Source organism: Schistocerca americana, chromosome 3, assembly GCF_021461395.2.
Source record: "Schistocerca americana isolate TAMUIC-IGC-003095 chromosome 3, iqSchAmer2.1, whole genome shotgun sequence".
Classification (NCBI taxonomy): Eukaryota; Metazoa; Arthropoda; class Insecta; order Orthoptera; family Acrididae; genus Schistocerca; species Schistocerca americana.
This window is the reverse complement of record NC_060121.1, coordinates 592,526,116-592,549,643: the sequence shown is the minus strand read 5'-3', so window position 1 is coordinate 592,549,643 and position 23,528 is coordinate 592,526,116. Positions and strand designations below refer to the sequence as shown.

General features: G+C 38.5%; 1 protein-coding gene across 1 annotated transcript in view; it reads right to left on the bottom strand.

The window, feature by feature from the left end:
* Positions 1–23,528, bottom strand: part of LOC124605384 (TATA box-binding protein-associated factor RNA polymerase I subunit B) — a 309,701-nt gene that overhangs the window by 40,923 nt on the left and 245,250 nt on the right. The window contains exon 8 of the mRNA XM_047137024.1: positions 22,100–22,289. Within this exon, the coding sequence (XP_046992980.1) occupies positions 22,100–22,289 (190 nt within the window). The remainder of the gene's footprint in view (positions 1–22,099; positions 22,290–23,528) is intronic.

The window sequence follows — 23,528 nt, the reverse complement described above, 5'->3', positions numbered from 1 at the left end:
TGCTGCTTTCATTACACCCCAGATAGAATCTCAAGTGCCAACAATTGTTTACGAATTCCTTAATCTACAATTATCCAGTTTATCCCTGACAATGAAGTTTTGTCAGCAGCATCCTAATTGGAGGAAGTATTAGCTATAGCTTTGGCATATGAAGCATCAGTGAATCCAGAACATAAGATGTACAGCAGAATTCAAAAATTCATTGAATTCAGCTCAGCAATTTTCCACTCAGCATCCCTTCACCTGACCCTGCTGCAAAGATATACAGCCACTGATTCCATAGTATTTTTACATGGCATCACCCCCAGAGCATTGTTATATGGCATCAGTCTGCTCCAGCCATCAGTTGCAAACATTCTCTGCATGTACTGTGGAAGTTTCAACTAGCAGCAGTGCAACACCAAGATTGGAAGAAGTTTATATGTTTAAGTACAGATTTATGATCAGCAACCATGCTGGATGCAAGTCATCAACACACACATTCATGGTGCTACCTATACACAGTTGCACAGCAGATTACCCTTTGCATCACTATCAAAATACAGTATGCACTATACCACCCCAACTGCTTTAACTTAGCTAGTTCTCTACATGATTGTTAAGCTATCAACTAGCCATAGCAGTTCCAAGCAACCTCTTTGCATAGTAGACACGTTACATGCGCTACCACATAGAAAAAGAAAAGATAATATTGTTGCTTATAAAAGAAATATTAATGTGAATGGGACAATGAACTACACTATACTATGTTATACTATATATGGATTAGTGACCACAAGGACATTGTAGCAAGACTGAATACCACTGTAAAATCCAAACCCAGCAAAAATAAACACAAAATATATCTATTTTTTTAAATAAAAATTTGCTTATCTGATTATGTAAGCATAGATCACATGTGGTTTTAATTCAAAGAAACAGTTTTGATGGGAGCCGAGAGATATATACACCAAATACATTAATAAGAGACAGTACTGATCCCCCATGGTATGCAAAACAGATCAGAACACTGTTGCAGATGCAATGAAAGAAGCATGCCAAATTTAAAAGAATGCAAAATCCCCAAGATCAGCAAAGTTTTACAGAAGCTCAAAATTTAGTGTGATCTTCAATGAGAGATGCTTTTAATAGTTTCCACAACAAAACTGTGTCTCAAAATCTAGCAGTAAGTCCAAAGAGACTCAGTCATATGTAAAGAACACCAGCAGCAAGATGCAATCAGAACCTTCAATGCGTGATAACACTAGTCATGTTACTGATGACAGTGCCACTAATGCACATTTGCTAGGACATGGGGCTCTTAAATTCCTTCACGAAACAAGACACAGTAAATATTAGACAATTCGAAACAAGAACAACATCCAATGTGAATGACTTAGAAGTAGATTTCCTCGGTGTAGCAAAGCAACTTAAATCTCTCAATAAAGGCAAGGCCTCTGTTCCAGATTGTATTCCAGTTAGGTTCCTTTGACTATATGCTGACACAATTGCTCAATCATTGATATATCCATACCTAAAAACTAGAAAGTTGCGAAGGTCACACCAATACTCCAGAAAGAAAATAGGAATAATCCACTGAACTACAGACCCATAACACTAACATTGATTTGCAGTAGGATTTTGGAACATATACTGCGCTTGAACATTATGAATGACCTCGAAGAAAGCAATTCACTGACAATAGCCTACAAGGATTCAGGAAATATCATTCTTGTAAAACACAATTAACTACTTATTCTCACAAAGTAATGAATCCTATCAATGGGGGATGACAAACTGATTCCATATTTTTAGATTTCCAGAACATCTTTGATACAATTTAATACAAGAGACTTCTAATCAAATTGCATGTCTATGGAATATCATCTCAGTTGTGCAACTGGATTTGTGATTTCTGCCAGAAAGGTCACAGATTATAGTAACTGACAGAAAGTGATTGATTTAGGAGACAATCTGAGAAGCCTTCTTAGACTGTTTGCAAATGATACTATCATTTATCATCTTGCAAAGTTATCAGATGATGCAAACCAACTGCAAAATGGTTTAGACAAGACATCTGTATGGCGCAAAAAGTGGCAATTGACTCTAAATAATGAAAAGTGTGAAGCCATCCACACAGTGCCAAAAATAATTCACTAAATTTTGGTTACACAATACATCATTCAAATCTAAAGGCTGTAAATTCATCTGAAAAAAAAAATGCAATATGTCTACTAAAGAGACTGCCTACACTGTGCTTGTCCGTCTTCTTCTGGACGATTGTTGCACGACATGGGATCCACATAATATAGGATTGACAGAGGACATTAAAAACATTCAAAGAAGGGGAGCTTGTTTTGTATTAGCATGAAATAGGGGAGAGAGTACCAGTGATATGATACGTGGATTGGGGTGACAATCATTACAATAATGGCACTTTTCGTTGCAGCAGGATCTTCTCATGAAATTTCAATCAGCAACTTCCTGCATCAAGTGCAAAAACATTTTGATGGCACCACCTAAACAGGAGAACTAATCATATCAGAAATCAGAGCTCACACTGAAGATCTGAGTGTTTGTTTTTCTCGTGCACTATTCAAAAGTGGTTCAGTAGAGAAATAGCTTGAAGCTGGTCTGATGAACCCTTGGCCAGGCACTTAACTGTGAATAATCATGTAGATGTAGGTGTGATATTGTAATAGATATGCTATTGTCTGACTATCAACAAAAGACATAACAGAAATCTTCCCAAATAATGATGTTAATATAATAGAAGGAAACATTCCACGTGGGAAAAATTATATATAAAAACAAGGATGAGGTGACAATATTGTCTGCTTGTGTCTGTATGTGTGGATGGATATGTGCGTGTGTGCGAGTGTATACCTGTCCTTTTTTCCCCCTAAGGTAAGCTTTCCGCTCCCGGGATTGGAATGACTCCTTACCCTCTCCCTTAAAACCCACTTCCTTTCGTCTTCCCCTCTCCTTCCCTCTTTCCTGATGAGGCAACAGTTTGTTGCGAAAGCTTGAATTTTGTGCATATATTTGTGTTTGTTTGTGTGTCTATCGACCTGCCAGCGCTTTCGTTCGGTAAGTCACCTCATCCTTGTTTTTATATACAAATAATGATGTTGAAGGACAAAGATGAGCCCATGAGAAGAAAAATTATGAGAAAAGTAAAACATAATTACACTCATAAAAATGTATAAACTTAACAATAATAATAATAATAATCCCGTGTGGAGTTGATAGTCTCCCATCGGGCACCTCCCCAGGTGGCGGATAGGGGAATGCTCTCCAGATATGGAGGGTACCGGGGAAATAAAATACCCGGGGTGGACCAAAACTATCAACCAAAAACGTCTGCCTGGTATCCAGCGGTTAGGGGTCAGCGTCTGTTCGCCTAGATGGTGCAGCTGCAGCAACCTTCTTGATCTCAACAATCAAGTCGTATTCCTCATGATCTTTCCTCGGAAGGACCACCATCAAGTTAGTTTTCAACTTGAAAATCAAACATGATGGTAACACAAGGAATGAATCCACTACCCCGGGCACCAGTCGCAAGGCTGGCTTTACCTGGTCATCGGATTCCGGGGGACCAGGAGCATCATGTTACGCCTAAGGTTGAGAACCAGACGACGTCCAAATTATTACACACAAAACAAAGACACTTCATCGGTACACTTAATACTAATACTCTTTTCAAACTGGGCAAGATCAAACAACTTACAGATGCGCTGCAAAAATTCCAGATCAAAATCCTTGCAATCCAGGAAACACGATTTACGGACGAAAACCATTTTGATACAGACAACTACAGGATCTACAAAGGAAAACCAGCAGTTAAAACTAATGAGAAAGGACTCAAACAGTTTGGCACAGCATTTGCAGTCCACAAATCTATCAGCGACTCTGTCATTGACTTCCAGTCTGCCTCAGAACGTATATCAACGCTCTCCGTCAAATCGGCCAACAAAGCCTATACCTTGATCAACACACACGCATCCACAAATACCTATAACAAGAAGAACCGGCAGAAAGTGGATGACTTCTGGAATGACCTTGAAGAGACGACAAACAAAATTGCCAAACACCATGTAATAATCTTGTTAGGCGACTTTAATGCACAATTGGGCAAATAGAAAAAATACAGGAAAATCACCGGAATCCATACAGCTCACAAGAGAACTAACAAGAATGGGGAAAAATTGAAAAGCCTTTGCGAAAATTTCGGCCTCATAATTATGTCAACACAATTCAAAAAAACCAACAAGAAACTGTATACTTGGAAGTCACCCAACACAATGTTGGGTGAATTCCAGATAGACCATGTGGCCATCTCCAAGAGTAACACAGCAGAAATTCTGAATGTGAAAACGAGAAGAGGATTTTTTCGACTCAGACCACCATATCCTACAGATAAAGACCAGATTACAACCCAATAGAAAAAAGCCAAAACTAAACGAAGTGCTGAGACCAGACCCCGAATACATAAAACTCAATAAGGAAAACATCTTACAGGAAATTAGTCAGACAAACACACAAACTGGACAGAACTTGTGGACGTCCTCAAGTCCACGATGAAATTGGGTCAACCCCCGAGAAGGAGAAAACACAGGTGGTGGAATATAATATGTGACCAAGCAATAGAAGAAAGGAACAATGCCTGGAAAAACTTCAATAGTCACAAAACATCAGAAAAATGGCAACAATTTCTAGTAATCTGAAAACAAACATCGAAAACTATTCGGAGGGAAAAAAGAAATTATGACAAACGGCGACTAGATGAGATAGAACAAGATTTTAAGACGAACAACACCAGGAATTTTTATAAGACGTTTAAAGAACATATTGCAGGATACCAGCCACCCAATCTTTGTTTCAAGAAACCGGATGGTTCACTAGAAACTAACACGAAGAATAACTGCCAAATCCTCGCAGACTATTTCAACAAACTTCTCAACTGCAAAAGACCTACAGAGGATATTCACTACGAGATGTCTACACCAAATCCTGACGCTAAACCGCCAACCATCAACGAAATAGTAGAAATTATCAAGACACTGAAAAACAATAGCGCCCCAGGAGAAGATGGAATTATTGCAGAACTATGGAAACTAAATGATGAAAGATTAACAGGAAAAATTCACAAAATCATATTAAACATTTGGGAAACAGAACAGATCCCTTCTGAATGGAAATACGCACTCATCCATCCACTCCACAAAAAAGGGGACAAAACTGAACCAAATAATTACAGGGGTATCTCACTCGTACCGGTCACATATAAAATCCTATCAAAAGTTCTCATGAATAGATTAGAAGAACACGCTGACCCACAAATAGGAGAATACCAGGCTGGTTTTCACAAGGGACGATCATGCATAGATCTGGAATCTGAAAATGATTCTCCAGATGAGAAACACCCGAAACACAGTGACTACTTTTGTAGATTTTAAAAAGGCCTACGACTCAATAGACAAAGTAGCGCTCTGCAAGACGCTGGAAGAATTCAGCATTGACAGAAAGACAAGAGCAATCATTCGGGAAACATTAACTGACACAGTCTCTAAGGTTAAATTTATGGGGGATATCTCGGAACCATTTGAAATCCAAACTGGAGTGCGACAGGGTGACGGACTTTCACCATTACTCTTTAATATCATTCTTGAAAAAATTATCAGGACATGGGAAAAAGAAGTCAAAGGAATCCAAATTGGCATTAGAAAAGATAATAGATTCAATGTGAAGTGTTTAGCTTTTGCGGATGACCTTGCAATCCTCACAAATAACAGAAAAGCCACTAACGCCATAAAGAAGTTACAAGAAATTGCACAAAGAACTGGCCTGCAAATCTCATATGAGAAAACCCAGTACATAGAAAGAGTGCCACAAGACAAATTGCCAATTGTGACAACCCATGGGAAAATCGTACAAGTACCACATTTTAAGTACCTGGGAGAAATCGTCCAGCCATCAGGAATCAACCTAAAGGCCAATGAGGAAAGAATAAAAAAACTACAGAAAGCATATAAACTCACGTGAAACTATTATAGCAAAAAGTCCATATCCATTAATGCAAAATTGAGGCACTACAATACTGTCGTACTTCCGGAGGCACTGTATGCATCTGAAACAACACAAATAGGTGGGCAAACTAAAATCAAAGAAATAGAGAAACAAGAAAGGAAAATTCTCAGGAAAATTTTTGGCCCGATACAAGAGCAAGGAATCTGGAAGAAGAGACCAACATCAGAATTATATAAATACACAGACAAGATTACGGATACAATAAGGAAAAGAAGAATGCAGTTCTACGGACATATCCACAGGATGAATGAAAACAGAATTTCAAAGCGAATTCTTAAAGTCATCAGCTCAGGCAGGGGAAAAACAAAATGGATAAAAGAAGTTGAAGAGGACCTCAGACAAGCACACATAACAGTAAACGATGCAGAAAATAGAACTGAATTCAGGAACATCATCAAAAAAACATAAATTTGACAACACAACACAGAAGAGACCAATATGCAAATGGACAGCGGAGCAAAAGAAACAACACAGTGAACACATGAAGAAAATTTAGGCTCAGAAAAAACATAAACAATCATCATAAAGGAATTCAAGTTCAAACGCTCTCTTAAATGGGAATAATCGAAAGTAATAATAATAATAATAATAATAATAATAATAATAATAAGACAGGTAAACCTAGGGAGGGAGGGGGTTCTTTTCCCCTACTGGGTACATCACCAGGTGGTGAATAAAAGAAGGCTCTGCAGATAGGTAGGGGGGAAATAAAATAACATCTGAGGATAAACACAAAAATCAAAATCCAAAGATGGCTGTCCCCAGATTGGGCAATCTTTGGTCAATGTCTGCCCTCTGAGTTAGGGGGACAGATAAAAAATCTCCAGGGCTAACAACCATGGTTTTAAACCAGTGGCTCTAACAATAAGAGACACCCCATACATAATATTATCAATCATGGAAGAGTGTGATATAAAACAAATTACCCCAGGGAACACCAACTGCACCAAAGTGCGCAAACAGCCACTGGATTCTGGGATTACTGTAGCATTACACAGAGATGACTCAGAGTCTTGGAATCTCAAGCAAGATAAAATATAGGAAACCAAGTTAAGCATCTACTATCAACATAAATTCTCTTCTAAAAACTGGAAAATTAAAAAATCTTATAGACATCATCACAAACCACAAAATTCTCATAACACTCCTACAAGAAACCAAATTCATGGATGAAAACAATTTTGATTCTGGAGGCTTCCGAAAATACAAAGGAAAGGTATATAAAAAATTGTGAAACACACATCAACCTTAGAACTGGTTTCATTAAAAACAAAAATATTTTGCGGCAAAATAAAACACCTACAGCCATCTTATTATTTTATTTTATTTTGTTGCAACCAGTTTCAACACTTCAATGCACCATCTTCAGGTTGTTGTTGATGCAGTATGGGTAGATATGATCCTATTCACATCACATCAGTTGCCAGCATAACTGGGTATGCAGATAATGTGTCAGCACCCATCAACTGATTGGAGTGCTGACACATTATCTGCGTATCCAGTTATGCTGGCAAATAGGGATCATATCTACCTGTACTGCATCAACAACAGCCTGAAGATCGCGCATTGAAGTGTTAAAACAAGTTGCAACAAAATAAAATCAAATCATAAAATGGCTGTAGGTGTTTTATTTTGCCAAAATTTAAATGGCTGTTGTCCCAAAGACCTCCTGCCAAAAGGATGGACATACAAAAAACATATTTTGGGCTCCATTATAAACTTCACATCACAATCTGAAAGACTTTCCTCACTAACCTTCAAATCTGCTAACAAAATATACACCATCATGAATGCACATGGCCCCTTAAATGAAGACTATAGAAAGGACAAAGAAGAGGTGGAATGTTTTTTGGGACCAACTCAGCGGTGTTATGCAAAAAATTCCAGAAAAACACAACATCCTGCTTTTGGGGGATTCCAATGCTCTGATATGAAAGAAGTAGAAATACAAACAAATTGTTAGAAACTACCCAGCACATAACAGAACTAACCAAAATGACATCAGACTGATAGAATAATGCCAAGCACACAATATGATGCTGAAATCCACAGCCTTCTAAAAGCTGCCTCAAGAACAGAAAATGTGAACCTCAGCAAAGCCACACCTAGGTAAATTCCAGTTCGATCATGTGGCAATCAAACTGAGGTTCCAAAAAGAAATATAATATAACAAAGTCCTCAGAGGAGAAAACTTTGATTCTGATCACTACTTTTCTAAAATAAAACTCAAAATCATTCCCAAAAGGAAAAACGGAAACAACAACCCCAAAAGAAGAAATATAATCCAGAAAAGATAGTAAACTCCGAGGAGTTAACTGCAAAATACAGGCAGAATGTTTCAGAAACCTTCTCAACTGTGAAGAAATAATGAAAAACAATGGACTTTAAGGCCTTCACATTAACCAACCCTAACTCTGAACCACCCCCCAATAAGGAACTACAGACAGGCATTTTAAATCTCAACAATTATAAAGCCTTGGGAGAAAATCAAATAACAGCTGAACTTTGGAAAAAGTCAACAAAAATGCCACAGATTCTATCCAAAACTTCTCTGAAGAAATGTGGATAAATGAAAGAATCCCAGATGAATGGAAGATGGCTCTCATCCACCCTCTCCATACGAAAGGGTCCAAAACACACCAACAGAGGGATCTCAGTGCTAGACATAAAATACGAAATACCGTATTTACTCGAATCTAAGCCGCACTTTTTTCCGGTTTTTGTAATCCAAAAAACCGCCTGCGGCTTAGAATCGAGTGCAAAGCAAGCGGACGTTCTGAAAAATGTTGTTGGGTGCCGCCACAACTTACTTCTGCCGTCGAATATATGTAGCGCTACACAGGCATTCTTTATAGGCACAAAGATAAATACTGGCACCTAAACCTCTGCGTCAGTAAATAAATTAAAAAAAAAGGTGGAAGACCAGCTTTTTTTCTCCGCCCCGAGTTTCGACCACTGCAATTTCATACATTATCCAACAAAGTAAATACAAATTCCGTATTGTTCATCTTCGAATGTAGCAGCATTTCAATGTACTACGAAAACCCGACTGGCAAGACTGTTGGGGATATTTGTCAGTATGGCTAACTCTACGTTCTGGATTTTTTCCTATCTGTGAGAAGAGATGGTTGCTAATAGGAACTTTTATAAATTGTGAATCACATGCAGTATTCTCGTCACCATAAGAATAATACGAATATAAACATTTTGCCATGTACTGTTTCGTGTTTGCTGCTATCTCATTTAAAACCTGTCTGCCTAATAAACTACGAAATTAGAGTGAGACAACAGCAAACGCGGAAGAATATACATATCATGTCATGTTTATATTCGTATTATTCTTATGCCTAACAGTGATACAGTCAGAAATGAAGCATGGCAATTGGCTAGATTTTGAAATCTAAGATGACTCTAATTTCTGCGCAGAATCTAATGTACTAAAGAGGCGCCTGCAAAGATTTTCAAACGGAGAAAAGTTTTCGCTAAACTCTCGTTCAGAACATCTGTCATACGCAGTATATTATTTGGTTCTTGTTGATCATTATCAAAGAAAGCAGCAGTGCTAGTAACAACAAATAGCAGTCTCTTGCCATTGTTTCGCTAATGGGACGATTCCTCTCTCTCATTTTTTAAATTGTAAGCGGCGGTAGTGGGCACAAAAGCAAGCCATGACGCGAGTAACGACAGGCCGTAAACACGCAATATCAGAATGGGACAAACAATGCATGACAGTACAGTAATGCATTTTCAGCTTAGAGTGACGTAAACACCTATAACAAAGAAAACTGCGCTTATCAGATCAAAGAAAAATAAGCAATCAATTCAAACCAGACAAAGCACGTGAAAAAGGAAGGGTACCCGTATAAATACGGACGGAGCACCTGACGCATAGCAATGGCTACCTGGTAAAGCTTAACTGCTAAGCTTACGACTCGAACCAACCTACTGTAGCTGTATCGTCATTCATTCGATCTAAATTGACTCTCATATTACAATGGACCAACTTTGTTTCGATTTGGAGATGTGGCCTAAGACTTTTCTCTCTCCTTGAATTTTGAGTCTCAAATTTCAGGTGCGGCTTAGATTCGGGAAATTTTTCTTCCCCTTGATTTCGAGTCTCATTTTTCAGGTGCGGCTTAGATTCGAGTAAATACGGTATTCTGTAATGTCCTACTAAACAGGGCATAACCCAAATTAGACCTGCCCGGAACAAATTCTAAACCTCAAAAACCTCATGGCCTATCAGAAATCAAGAGGATAATCATATAGTACCAGTTTCATTGACTTCCAGATTAGATTAGATTTGCTTTCATTCCAATTGATCCGTAGTGAGGAGGTCCTCCAGGATGTAGAACATGTCAGAAAAACAATAATACATGACAAATATTTACAATTAAACAAATAATTTTTTAATGAAACTATGTGAAAGATCATTTTACAACACTCATTTACTAAGCTCACACTACTTTACTGTATTTAAAATTTAAAAAAGAAATTTTTTTATTTGCAAAGTAATAAACATATCTAACAACAAAGATGATGTGACTTACCAAACGAAAGCGCTGGCACGTCGACAGACACACAAACAAACATAAACATACACACAAAATTCTAGCTTTCACAACCAACGGTTGCTTCATCAGGAAAGAGGGAAGGAGAGGGAAAGACGAAAGGATGTGGGTTTTAAGGGAGAGGGTAAGGAGTCATTCCAATCCCAGGAGCGTAAAGACTTACCTTAGGGGGAAAAAAGGACGGGTATACACTCGCACACACACACACACACACACACACACACACACACACACACACACACACACATACACACACACATATCCATCGACTCATATACAGACACAAGCAGACATTTCCCACGTGGAATGTTTCCCTCTATTATATTCATAAAGTAATAAACATACGTACATTGGAACTTAAATAATGGCAATTATTTATTCACAACCGATACAAAAGAGTTACATGTTTGCACCTGTTACTGTCCTTCAAAGTAGTCACCAGCATTGTGCAGAACCTGTTGGCAGTGATGTGGAAGGTGTAGTACACTGTTAGCAGAGCCTGTTCTGTTGATGGTGCGAGTGGAGCAGTCTACTGCCTGTTGAATCACTGGAACAGTTCTGAAGCGAATGCCACGAAGTGGTTCCTTCATCTTTGGAATTAAATCAAAGTCACAAGAGCTTAAGTCCGGGGAGTATGGTGGATGGTACCATACTTCCCAGTCCCATTGACCAAACAGAGCAGCCACAGCTTGCACTGTATGCGCCTGCACATTGTCATGCAAAATGGTGGGTGGGTTGCGCAGAAGGTGTCGCCGCTTCTTTAGCAAAGCTCGTCGAAGGTGATGCTCCAAAAACTACCAGCTTTGCAAAACATGTAACTCTTTTGTATCAGTTGTGAATACATAGTTGCCAATATTTAAGTTCCAACCCTCGTATAATAGAACTACTACAATACTTATTTACAATGAACACATTACTGCACTGAAATGGTGCAGAAATTAGATTGTACTTTACACACACACACACACACACACACACACACACACACACACACGCACAGCCCCCCCCCCCCCCCCCACACACACACACACATATACACACAAAAATCAGTTGTTTCTACTGAGAAAGTCATCAATGGAGTAGAAAGAGTTGGCTACCAATAAATCCTTTAGGCTTCTCTTAAACTGAATTTCATTGGTTGTTAAGCTGGCAAGTTATTGAAAATGTGTGTTCCTGAATAATGCACACCTTCTTGTACAAGAGTAAGAGACTTTAAATCCTTGTGAAGATTATTCTTGTTTCTAATATAGATTCCATGAACTCAGCTGTTGGTATGAAAAAGTGACATATTTTTAATGACAAATTTCATTAAGGAATAAATATATTGAGAAGCAGTAGTTAGTATCCCTAGTTCCCTAAACAGGCCTCTGCAGGATGTTCTTGAGTTCACACCACATATAACTCTTATTGCACGTTTTTGTGCCCAGAAAACTTTAGCTTGGCTTGATGAATTACCGCAAAAAATAATCCCATATGACATTATGGAGTTAAAGTAAGCATAGTATGCCAGCTTTTCCTTTTTTCGTCCCCTATGTCTGTTAGAATTTGCAATGCAAATAGAGATTTGTTTAGATGCTTCAGCAGTACTGTGGTGTGCTCCTCCCAGTCGAATTTATTATCAAGCTGTAATTCCAAGAATTTTACACTATCCATTTCTTCTATCTGTTAGGCATATACTCATGGGACACCCCTTACAAGTTCTGGACGGCATGTAGTACGTTTTTTCAAATAGTGACAAAGAATCGGCTAGGAACCAGTGATTAATATTTTACTAGCTGATCTTTTTATGACTACACTTGACTTGGTATTTATTGCAATGTTTGTATCATCGGCAAACAAAACAAACTTGGCTTCTGGTAATGTTACTGATGAAAGGCCATTGATATACACAAGAAAAAGGAAGGGCCCTAAGATGGAACTTTGTGGGACCCCACATGTAATTAGTTCCCAGTTAGATGATGCCTGATAGCTTAATACATTTCTCTTTCCTAATAACATCCTTTGTTTCCTGCCAGAGGTATAACATTTGAACCATTCTGCAGCATTTCCTGTTACACCATAATATTCTAATTAACTTAAAAGGATATTGTGAATTACACAGTCAAATGCCTTTGACAGATCACAAAATATACCAGTTGCTTGCAATTTTTTGTGTAATGAATTAGGTATATTTTCACTGTAAGTGTAGATAGCCTTCTCAACATCAGAACCCTTTAGAAATCCGAACTGCGACTTTGACAGTATGTTATTTGTAATAAGTTGGTTATAAAGTCAATTGTGCATCACCTTTTCTAAAATTTTTGAGAATGCTGGTAAAAGTGAAATTGGACGGGAATTTGATGCCACTATTTATCTCCCTTCTTAAACAGTGGCTTAACTTCAGCATATTTCAACCATTCAGGAAATATTCCACTTATAAATGATTGGTTACACAGATAGCTTAATATGTTACTTAACTCAGAATGGCATTCTTTAATTAACTTTGTTGATATCTCATCATACCCACTAGATGTTTTTGGTTTAAAGATTTTATGATGGCCATTACTTCTGCTGGGGTAGTGAGGGTCAAATTCATATTACAGAAGTACTTGAAATGTCAGGTCTGAGATATCCAATGGCAGCATCTACAGAACATGACAACCCCAACTTTTCAGTAACAGTTATAAAATGTTTATAAAATATGGCGTTTCAGTCTTCGATCGCTATACTTTATTTTCAAGACTGAAACGCCATATTTTATTAATGAATGATCGCGGAATTCCCATTGAGACGATTATGTCTAGTTTTTATAAAATGTTTGATAAAAAGTTCTGAAACACTATACACATCTGTCACCAATGTATCATTTACTCTTAATGCTATTTGCCCCTCTTCATGTCTGCTTCTACCGGTCTCCTCCTTCACTATATCCCATATTATCTTTATTTTGTTATCTGATATGACTATCTTTTCCTTGCAATATATTTGCTCTGATGTCCATATTACAGTCTTTAATATTTTGCGGTATTTTTTGTAATGTGCTATAGCATCAAAATCAGTACTGTTTCGGATTGACAGACAGCTTTACAAGATACCTCTATTCCTTGAGTAATCCATGGCTTCTTTGTAGACTTTGCTCTAACCTTGGCTAGTTTTGGGGGAAAACATTGATTACCCACTTGAGTTCAGATTTAACAGATTTTATATCCTGTTCAGTATTAACATTTAACAGAAGGAACTGCATGTCATGGTCTGAGAGGACATTGAATATTGGTTTTGTAGTATAACTTTGTTCATTGGACTTTTTTATAAAGATATAATCAATTGCTGTTTGCGAGCAATTGGCTACCGTAGTTGGGAACTTTACAGTGGGAATTAAGTTGAATGATAGTGTTACTAACTCAAATAAGTTCTTATTGGGAGAGTCTTCAAGGAAATCTACATTGAAGTCACCAGCAACCAAGCAGGTTCTCAATATACATTTAATATTATGAAGGAATTTTTAATGTAATTCTACTTCCGTTGCACATGCTTCCATATGCTGTTCTAGGCAATTTATGAATGTCTATGTTCCTTAATTTATGACAGTTCCTGATGAATGTGGCAACTCCTCCTTTCTCCATTTCTGCTCTACAAAAGTGAGATGCTAACCTCCAGTCTGTAACACATTAAATTTCTATACCAGTGGCATATGACTCAATGTATCAGGAATCCCTCATCCCTACACTAAAAGAATTAAACACAGACAACAAAACAACAAACCTAATTATAGGAACCCTTACTGACACATACTCCAAAGTCAAATGCATCGGAGAACTCTCTGACCCTTTTGAGATAAAAATTGGTGTACGGCACAGAGATGGACTCTCCTCACTGCTGTTTAAATGTGACCTAGAAAAATTAGTCATAAAGTGGAACATGAAGATTCATAGTGAATCCAACTAGAAACAAAAAATAAAGGCATCAAAGTCAATTGCCGAGCCACTGCAGACAATATGGCACTATTAACCAAGACCTGAAAAGAAGCCAAAGAACAGACCACCAAAATATTTTAAAATGGCCAAAGAAAAAATAGATAACATCAAAGAATTCAAATATCTTGGAGAATGGATCAGAGGAAATGCCCTTGACAAGAAAGCAATGGAACCTAGAAGAAGTAAAGTTGAACTGCCCTTAAAACTCACCAAAAACATATGTAACAAAAATGTCCATCTCATGGAAAGCACAAATAAGACATTACAAAACAGTAATGAAACAGGAAGCCATGTATGCAGAAAACAGTAATGAAACTGGAAGCCATGTATGCAACCAAAACATTGTCCATCACCAGCCATGGTCCAGTTGAAAGGCTGGAGATCAAAGAAAGGAAGGCATCAAGGAAAACCCTTGGCCCCAGATTTAACAACAACAAAGTAATTCACATCAAAAATGAAACTACCGAAAAACTCTGAGACATAACAAGGAAAAGAACTGATTTTTATGGACACATCCTCAGAATGAACCCATATAAGCTAACAAAGAATATTTTGACTACCTCTGCAAAAAAAAAAAAACCAACGAAGTTTGTTTAAGGAAACAGAGAATAGACCAGAATATTCATGGTCTTATGACCATGAATATTCTGGGACTGGCACATTGTAAAATTTGTTAAATATTTAAAAACACATTTTCATGAAAATTAAGTGCCTTCATAAATACTAAAAAAAAATAATAATATGTGTCTGTAGTGATGCTAGTGAACCTAAGAATCATTGCACCACATGCATACACTGGTGATTGAGTGCAATTCAAAATTTACATAAAAATTGCATTCTTAAGTCACTAACTGATACTCCAAAATATACTGTAATACCTTTGGAACTTGATACTTAAGAGCTGATCTGTAAGACATGTGTTGCCTCACAAACAGTGGCTCAAGGACTGCACATTAGCGTTTCTTCTATCTATACTCTTATTTTTCCATCAGAATCTCTTCTATTGGCCAAAGCTGGAGAATTATTACCACTGACATATCCATTATAGAATGCCAAAGCAAGTTCCAAATTATGCTAACAATATTCACTGTGGTAAGTGAACACAATAAAACATTCTTCAATACGTCCAGATAAACTTTGTGATACAAATTTGATATGGTAAGTTCTGCCAAAATGTAAATAATTTAGGAACACACTGCTGAGCACAACATACAGGATTTCAATGACTGCAAAGCCTGTGCCGTCTTGATCCTTCCATCCAGCACAAGATTTTCTGAACTATGTAGATGAGAGTTATCCTTGCAACACACCTTTCATTTCCATAATCCTCCTGGCCTTTATCATCACTAACCCCCTGCATCCACACCCTCTTACCACCACTCTCCCCTTCCTCTTTCCTCTGTTGTCACCCCCTCCTAATTCACTTCCTCATATCGCTGTCACGTTCCTATCCTATGCACGTGCTTGCTACCTCCCTCTGAGCCACCAGCCAACCTGGCCCAACCTTCTTGTTTCTTTTGTCACCTATCCCCAACTGATACACCATCTCACTCCAGTCTACTTGCTTAAATGCAGTTCTGGTATTGTGCATTCAGCCAGCACAAGGTAGCTGTACAGGTGCGTGTGTCACAAGGTAGCTGTACAGGTGTGTGTGTGTGTGTGTGTGTGTATGTGTGTGACTCAAAAAAGGATTTGTCCGAAAGCTAGCACAGTTTTCCTTCTGTTTGTGTGCCTGTTAACTATTGTTTCCTTTACTCATTAATTACTTTTTTGGGATGTGGTACAATAGAACTCTAATTTTTACCTGTATAAATGTTGCATTTGCACTTTTAAATTGTGCAGAAAAGATTTAAATTATGTTTTAAGAAGTATGAATATCAGAAACACCTGAGCATCTCAGAGCTTTGAAACTTTACGAAAAAAGAAAACTCCCAAACACAAACAGCGGGGTTACAAAAAAAGGAAGTTTTGAGGGAATATGCAACACTAAACAGCAAAACACTATCTGCACCATGTAGGAATACCTAGCATTCAAACATCTTCAATTATCCCAAACACTTGCTTCTCACCTCCCATCACTCTGTCTCACTTCTCATACTCTGTCAGCTCTCTCACATTCTCACTCCCTATATCCATGTACACACGTACACAGAGTAAGCGCCCCCCCCCCCTTCCACCCCTCTCCCCCCCCCCCAAACTCCCAAACATTCAAAATTAGTGTCACACTGGACAAAAACAAAATGATAAACAAGAGGTCTGCAACAGTAATAAAGCATCTCTCTGTAAGTGTGTCGACAAAGATTTTTTCCTAAATATTGTTGTTGTGAATGATAACTTTCTATACCCAGTGACATTGAAATGAAAGCGATATGGAAAAATATGTATATAATTACATATCACAAAGAAACGTGCTAAGCTTGTGCAGTACAACAGACAACTTAAGTACAGAACATCCACTACTGTTATTTGGGATGGGACAAACACACAAAAAATAATTTCTCTATGAACAAAGAAACATATTTTTCCGGCTACTTTGCAGATGACACAGAGTCAAGCACAAAAATGCATAAAAGCAAGCAAAAGTGTACTAGCTCATCTTCGAAATTGTTTTAGTTTCATGTAAACAATCACAATTAAATCAACATGTACATGTATCCAGGTCTAACACTGAGAAACAACAATAGCTTTTGTATAATAGTTTCCAGAAATAAAATGAGGCCCACAGAAGGTAATACATAGGTGTAGGTAAAGACTGTGGAAAAGAAAGAAAAACTGTTTTGCAAGGGCAAAGTCTGAAAAATCAAATCCAATTTGCAAACATGAAAAATAGCAGTATGATTATTTCCACTTTAGTTAACAACTCTCTTTACCAAAACATGTTTTGCACGATAAATAGTTTGTACTGTGTACTGAAAAATACTTTGTACAGTGTCCTGACAAAATATTCTAATCATAAGCTAGTAATACATATAATATAAATTTTTTGTTTTTACAATTAGAGGGGGGGGGGGGAGTCTTAAAGACATAGCCCACAAATAAAAATATTCATCATCTCTACTGAGCACTCCTACAAGGCTCTGTGTTTCTACCCTAGGTGCATTCAGCTTGAAAGAGTGATTTTAGTGTACAGATAGTAAATAAACTAAACAATATTAGTGTTAACTGCAACAGCTGTGGAAGTCATCCTTGCTGTCCTATAGGCGGCTGGGTGCTTGCCCAGCAAATGCCAATATGCCAGATGCCGATGTGGTGGCAGCTGTCAAAGGACTCAATTGGCTGACAACCAGTGGCAGCTGAGTGAAGACTTCCTGCGTCACAGCCTGGTGTGACACAACAGCCTCTGAGATTTCCCAGGGGACAAACCTGGGACTGTTGGCTGCAATAACCCGTCAGGCAGCAATGGACCCTAGTGGCACAGAGCTGAGAGGACCTCCATTTATGTCTCAGACCATTAGGTGGCAGCAGGATCCCCGGTAGGCAGTCTCCTGTAGAAGGCGGCAGAGTGAGGGTGGCCTGATGGTGAGGCTATCAGGCAGTGGTCATTCGTTTGCAGCCTGACTGTGATGATGGTAGCTGTGTCATTAGGATGCTGTTGACCCCACGGTGGAGACTGACACAGGGTGGGCATTGCTGCATAGCACTACCAGTCACCAGTCACCAGATCGACTGTACATGTGGTTTATACAGGGTGTTACAAAAAGGTACGGACAAACTTCCAGGAAACATTCCTCACACACAAATAAAGAAAAGATGTTATGTGGACATGTGTCCGGAAATGCTTAATATCCATGTTAGAGCTCATTTTAGTTTTGTCAGTATGTACTGTACTTCCTCGATTCACCACCAGTTGGCCCAATTGAAGGAAGGTAATGTTGACTTCGGTGCTTGTGTTGACATGCAATTCATTGCTCTACAGTACTAGCATCAAGCACATCAGTACGTAGCATCAACAGGTTAGTGTTCATCACGAACGTGGTTTTTCAGTCAGTGCAATGTTTACAAATGCGGAGATGGCAGATGCCCATTTGATGCATGGATTAGCACGGGGCAATAGCCGTGGCGCGGTACGTTTGTATCGAGACAGATTTCCAGAAGGAAGGTGTCCTGACAGGAAGACATTCGAAGCAATTGATCAGCGTCTTAGGGAGCACGGAACATTCCAGCCTATGACTCGCGACTGGGGAAGACCTAGAACGATGAGGACACCTGCAATGGACGAAACAATTCTTCATGCAGTTGACCATAACCATAATGTCAGTGTCAGAGAAGTTGCTGCTGTACAAGGTAACATTGACCACGTCACTGTATGGAGAGTGCTACGGGAGAACCAGTTGTTTCCGTACCATATATAGCGTGTGCAGGCACTATCATCAGCTGATTGGCCTCCACGGGTACACTTCTGCGAATGGTTCATCCAACAATGTGTCAATCCTCATTTCAGTGCAAATGTTCTCTTTATGGATGAGGCTTCATTCCAACGTGATCAAATTGTACATTTTCACAATCAACATGTGTGGGCTGACGAGAATACGCATGCAATTGTGCAATCACGTCATCAACACAGATTTTCTGTGAACGTTTGGGCAGGCATTGTTGGTGATGTCTTGATTGGGCCCCATGTTCTTCCACCTACGCTCAATGGAGCACGTTATCATGATTTCATACGGGATACTCTACCTGTGCTGCTAGAACATGTGCCTTTACAAGTACGACACAACATGTGGTTCATGCACGATGGAGCTCCTGCACATTTCGGTCCAAGTGTTTGTATGCTTCTCAACAACAGATTCGGTGACCGATGGATTGGTAGAGGCAGACCAATTCAATGGCCTCCACGCTGACCTCAACCCTCTGGACTTTCATTTATGGGGGCATTTGAAAGCTCTTGTCTACACAACCCCAGTACCAAATGTAGAGTCTCTTCGTGCTTGTATTGTGGACGGCTGTGATACAATACGCCATTCTCCAGGGCTGCATCAGCGTATCAGGGATTCCATGCAACGGAGGGTGGATGCATGTATCCTCGCTAACGGAGGACATTTTGAACATTTCCTCTAACAAAGTGTTTGAAGTCACGCTGGTACGTTCTGTTGCTGTGTGTTTCCATTCCATGATTAATGTGATTTGAAGAGAAGTGCTACAGGAGAACCAGTTGTTTCCGTACCATGTCCACATAACATATTTTCTTTCTTTGTGTGTGAGGAATGTTTCCTGAAAGTTTGGCCGTACCTTTTTGTAATACCCTGTATATGGCCACAGTGGACTTGTCAATGTGAAAAACAAGTGTTGCCTCACATTTTCGGCGCCATCAAATTCCGATACTAATGCAGAAGATGAGTATCGCCACATATATGTTATATGTGTGGATGGATATGCGTGTGTGTGCGATTGTATACCCGTCCTTTTTTCCCCCTAAGATAAGTCTTTCCGCTCCCGGGATTGGAATGACTCCTTACCCTCTCCCTTAAAACCCACATCCTTTCGTCTTTCCCTCTCCTTCCCTCTTTCCTGATGAGGCAACAGTTTGTTGCGAAAGCTTGAATTTTGTGTGTATGTTTGTGTTTGTTTGTGTGTCTATCGACCTGCCAGCGCTTTCGTTTGGTAAGTCACATCATCTTTGTTTTTAGATATGTCATTCTATGTATGTTTCTATGTCAGTGGAAGCTGCCCCAGTTAAGAGTACATTTTCTGTGCTAATTTCAGAATACATCTCTTTGTGTTAATTTCTAAATCTTTTATTTGTGTTGCAATTTCTGCCACCTTCTCTCAGTATCCACTCAAATCAGTGGCTCCCTGCAGGTAGGGTTGTAGACCATGCCTTCCCACAGCCTGATACTGAGTAGAATAACAACAAGAGACCTTGACAGCCAATCAATATTTGTCTCGCCTGTAATTCTTTTCATTCAAACCACCTGGGATACAAAACCTGTGGCAGTCAGTCTACTGTGGTAGCGTACACGAAGCAAAATATTGTCACCATCAAAAAGGTTTTCAGGCCGATAGCGGTTGGCTCAGAGAAACAATTAGGTTGCCAGGTCCTGATGGAATCCCAAATTGGTTTTACAAGGAGTACTCTATGGCATTGGCCCCTTTCCTAGCTTGCATTTATCGTGAATCTCTTGTCCAGTGCAAAATCCCAAGTGACTGGAAAAAATTGCTGGTGACTCCTGTATATAAGTAGGGTAAAAGAACGAAACCACAAAATTACCAAGCAATGTTCCTAATATTGGATTGCTGCAGAATCCTTGAAAATATTCTACATTTGAATACAATAAACTTTCTTGGGACCAAAAAGCTTGTGTCCACGAATCAGCACGGTTTTATAAAGTATAACATATGCAAAACTCAGCTTGTCCTTTCCTCATATAACATACAGGGAACTATGGATGAAGGGCAATAGGTAGATACCATATTTCTAACTTTCCGGAAAGCACCTGACACAGTGCCCTACTGCAGACTGTCAATGAAAGTGTGGGCATATGGAATAGGTTTCCAGATATGTGAGTGACTTGAAGATTTCTTAAATAACAGAACCCAGTGTGTTATTCTCAATGCCAAACGTTCATCTGAGACAAGGGTATTGTCAGCAGTGCATCAGAGAAGTGTGATAGGACTGCTATTATTGCCTATACACATAAGTGACCTGGTGCACAGGATGGATAGCAATCTGCAGTTGTTTGCTGATGATGCTTTGGTGATTTAGACAAAATTTCTAGTTGGAGTAATAAATGGCAGCTAGCTCTAATTGTAGAAAAAAGTAAGTTAATGCAGATGAATAGGAAAACCAAACCCATGATGTTCGGATACAGAATTAGTAGGTCCTGCTTGACACACTCGCATCATTTAAATATCTAAGTGTAATGTTGCAAAGTGATATGAAATGGAATGAGCATGTGAAGAATGTAGTATGAAAGGTGAATCACTGACTTCAGTTTACTGTGAGAATTTTGGGAAAGTGTGGTTCATCTGTAAAGGAGACCGCGTATAGCATGCTAGTACAGATTATTCTTGAGTATTGCTCGAGTCGGTACAATTAAAGGAAGACACTGAAGCAATTCAGAGGCAGACTGCTAGATTTGTTACTGGTGGATCTGAAAAACACACAAGTGTTATGGAGATGCTTTGGGAACTCAACTAGGAATCCCTGGAGGGAAGGTGACATTCTTTTCACGGAACACTATTGAGAAAATTTAGAGAACTGGCATTTGAAACTTAGTGCAAAATGATTCTATTTATGTTGACATACTTTTTCTGTGCAAGGATCATGAAGATAAGGTATAAGAAATTAGGGCTCCTACAGAGACACATAGATAGTCATTTTTCCCTCGCTGTATTTTTGAGTGTAACAGGAAAGGAAATGACTACCAGTGGTACAGGTTATCCTCCACCATGTACCGCACAGTGGCTTGCAGACCATGAATGTAGATGTAGATGTTTACATTAATGTAAGGACTTGAGGCACTATCATAATTAGACATTCTGTTACAGTAATAATCATATACTCACTCATTTAGCCTTTCTGCAGTTTCTGACACACTGTGCTCTGTACGATCATCCAATCCTAGAAGTAATTTCAGCACGAAAATAATCATGGCCATTGTCTGCACCTCAAAACTATAAAAATATTTATTTTCCTCAAAGTAAGGGAGAATAGGAATAAATTCAGCAAGTCGCTCCACCAGTGTTATCATCATATCTGTAATAAGAGGAAAAATGTTCACTTCACTTCCAGATAAGTGTACAAGCCACAATATGCAAAGAAAACTTTATTTACATCAAATCTGAGTTTCAATTTAAAGAATCTTATCAAACTTATGTCAGCAATCTGTGATAGTATCAATGTTAAAGAATTTAGAAATGAACAGCAGATTGTAAAGACATCTGGCTAAACAATCTACTTCAATATAGGGATTCCCAATAACTATTATTTATAAATTAATTACATGAGTGCCATTAATCAACAACAACACAAGTTTTATTGGTGGCTGCTTGTTGGAAAATTAATTAATACTAGTGCTGAGAATTATGAACTCAAAAAACAAATGAATTCTTGCAAATATGAAGAAAAAGAAGATGGTGATGACTTCCCAGTCTGTATAATGAAAATGAACAGAAATACAAGTACAAGGTCCTAAGCAGGGTATGAAGATGGGACAGGTTCGGAAGCACAGCACAATACTGTGAACTTGGTGACAATTATAATTACAGTACATTTGCAAGCTGTAAAGCACCAGGTATACAATACATTCTTATCTTTAAAGAAACAGATGAACTGAAAAAAAGGAAGAAAAAACAATATAGTGGACACAGAATAAAGTAACATTGATCATAGTCAGACTAGTAAAGAATATTACAAAGAACTGGGGGAAAAAAGAAGAGAACTGCACAGTTTCCATCTTGTCATTCACCAAGATGCACACCGAAGTGTTTATGATGTGTATAAATGATGTTCTAGTCCTGGCACAGAGTTTCAATTGTCACTGGAAATGAAATGTCTGATGGTGAAGGAGCCATTTATTTATCCAAAAGTGAATGAACTTGAGAATTATTTACTCATTAGGAATGTTGGATCACCATGTTGATGGAACCGGATGGGAACAAGGACCGCAGATTAGAACTGTCTTAAAGAAAGATCGGATTGATAAGACTGGAATGTCAAGAAAAACATGTTCATATGAAGAAGAGTGTCAAGCAAAGAAAACAGATACCAGTACTAATGTAAGCAAGAGAAGTAAGGATGGCAGAATCCATCTTGAAAGGAAGTTGAAAGGTAGTTATCAGAGCATACTATTTTTCAGAAAGTGTAGAAAATGAAGGTATACATTTCAGGCCAATATAATGTGAGTATGCAGGAGACCAAAATATTACTTTACAACTTACCAACATAACATTTTTTCCAACAAGTTTATTGGTCTCTAAAGAGCTTGTAATTGGT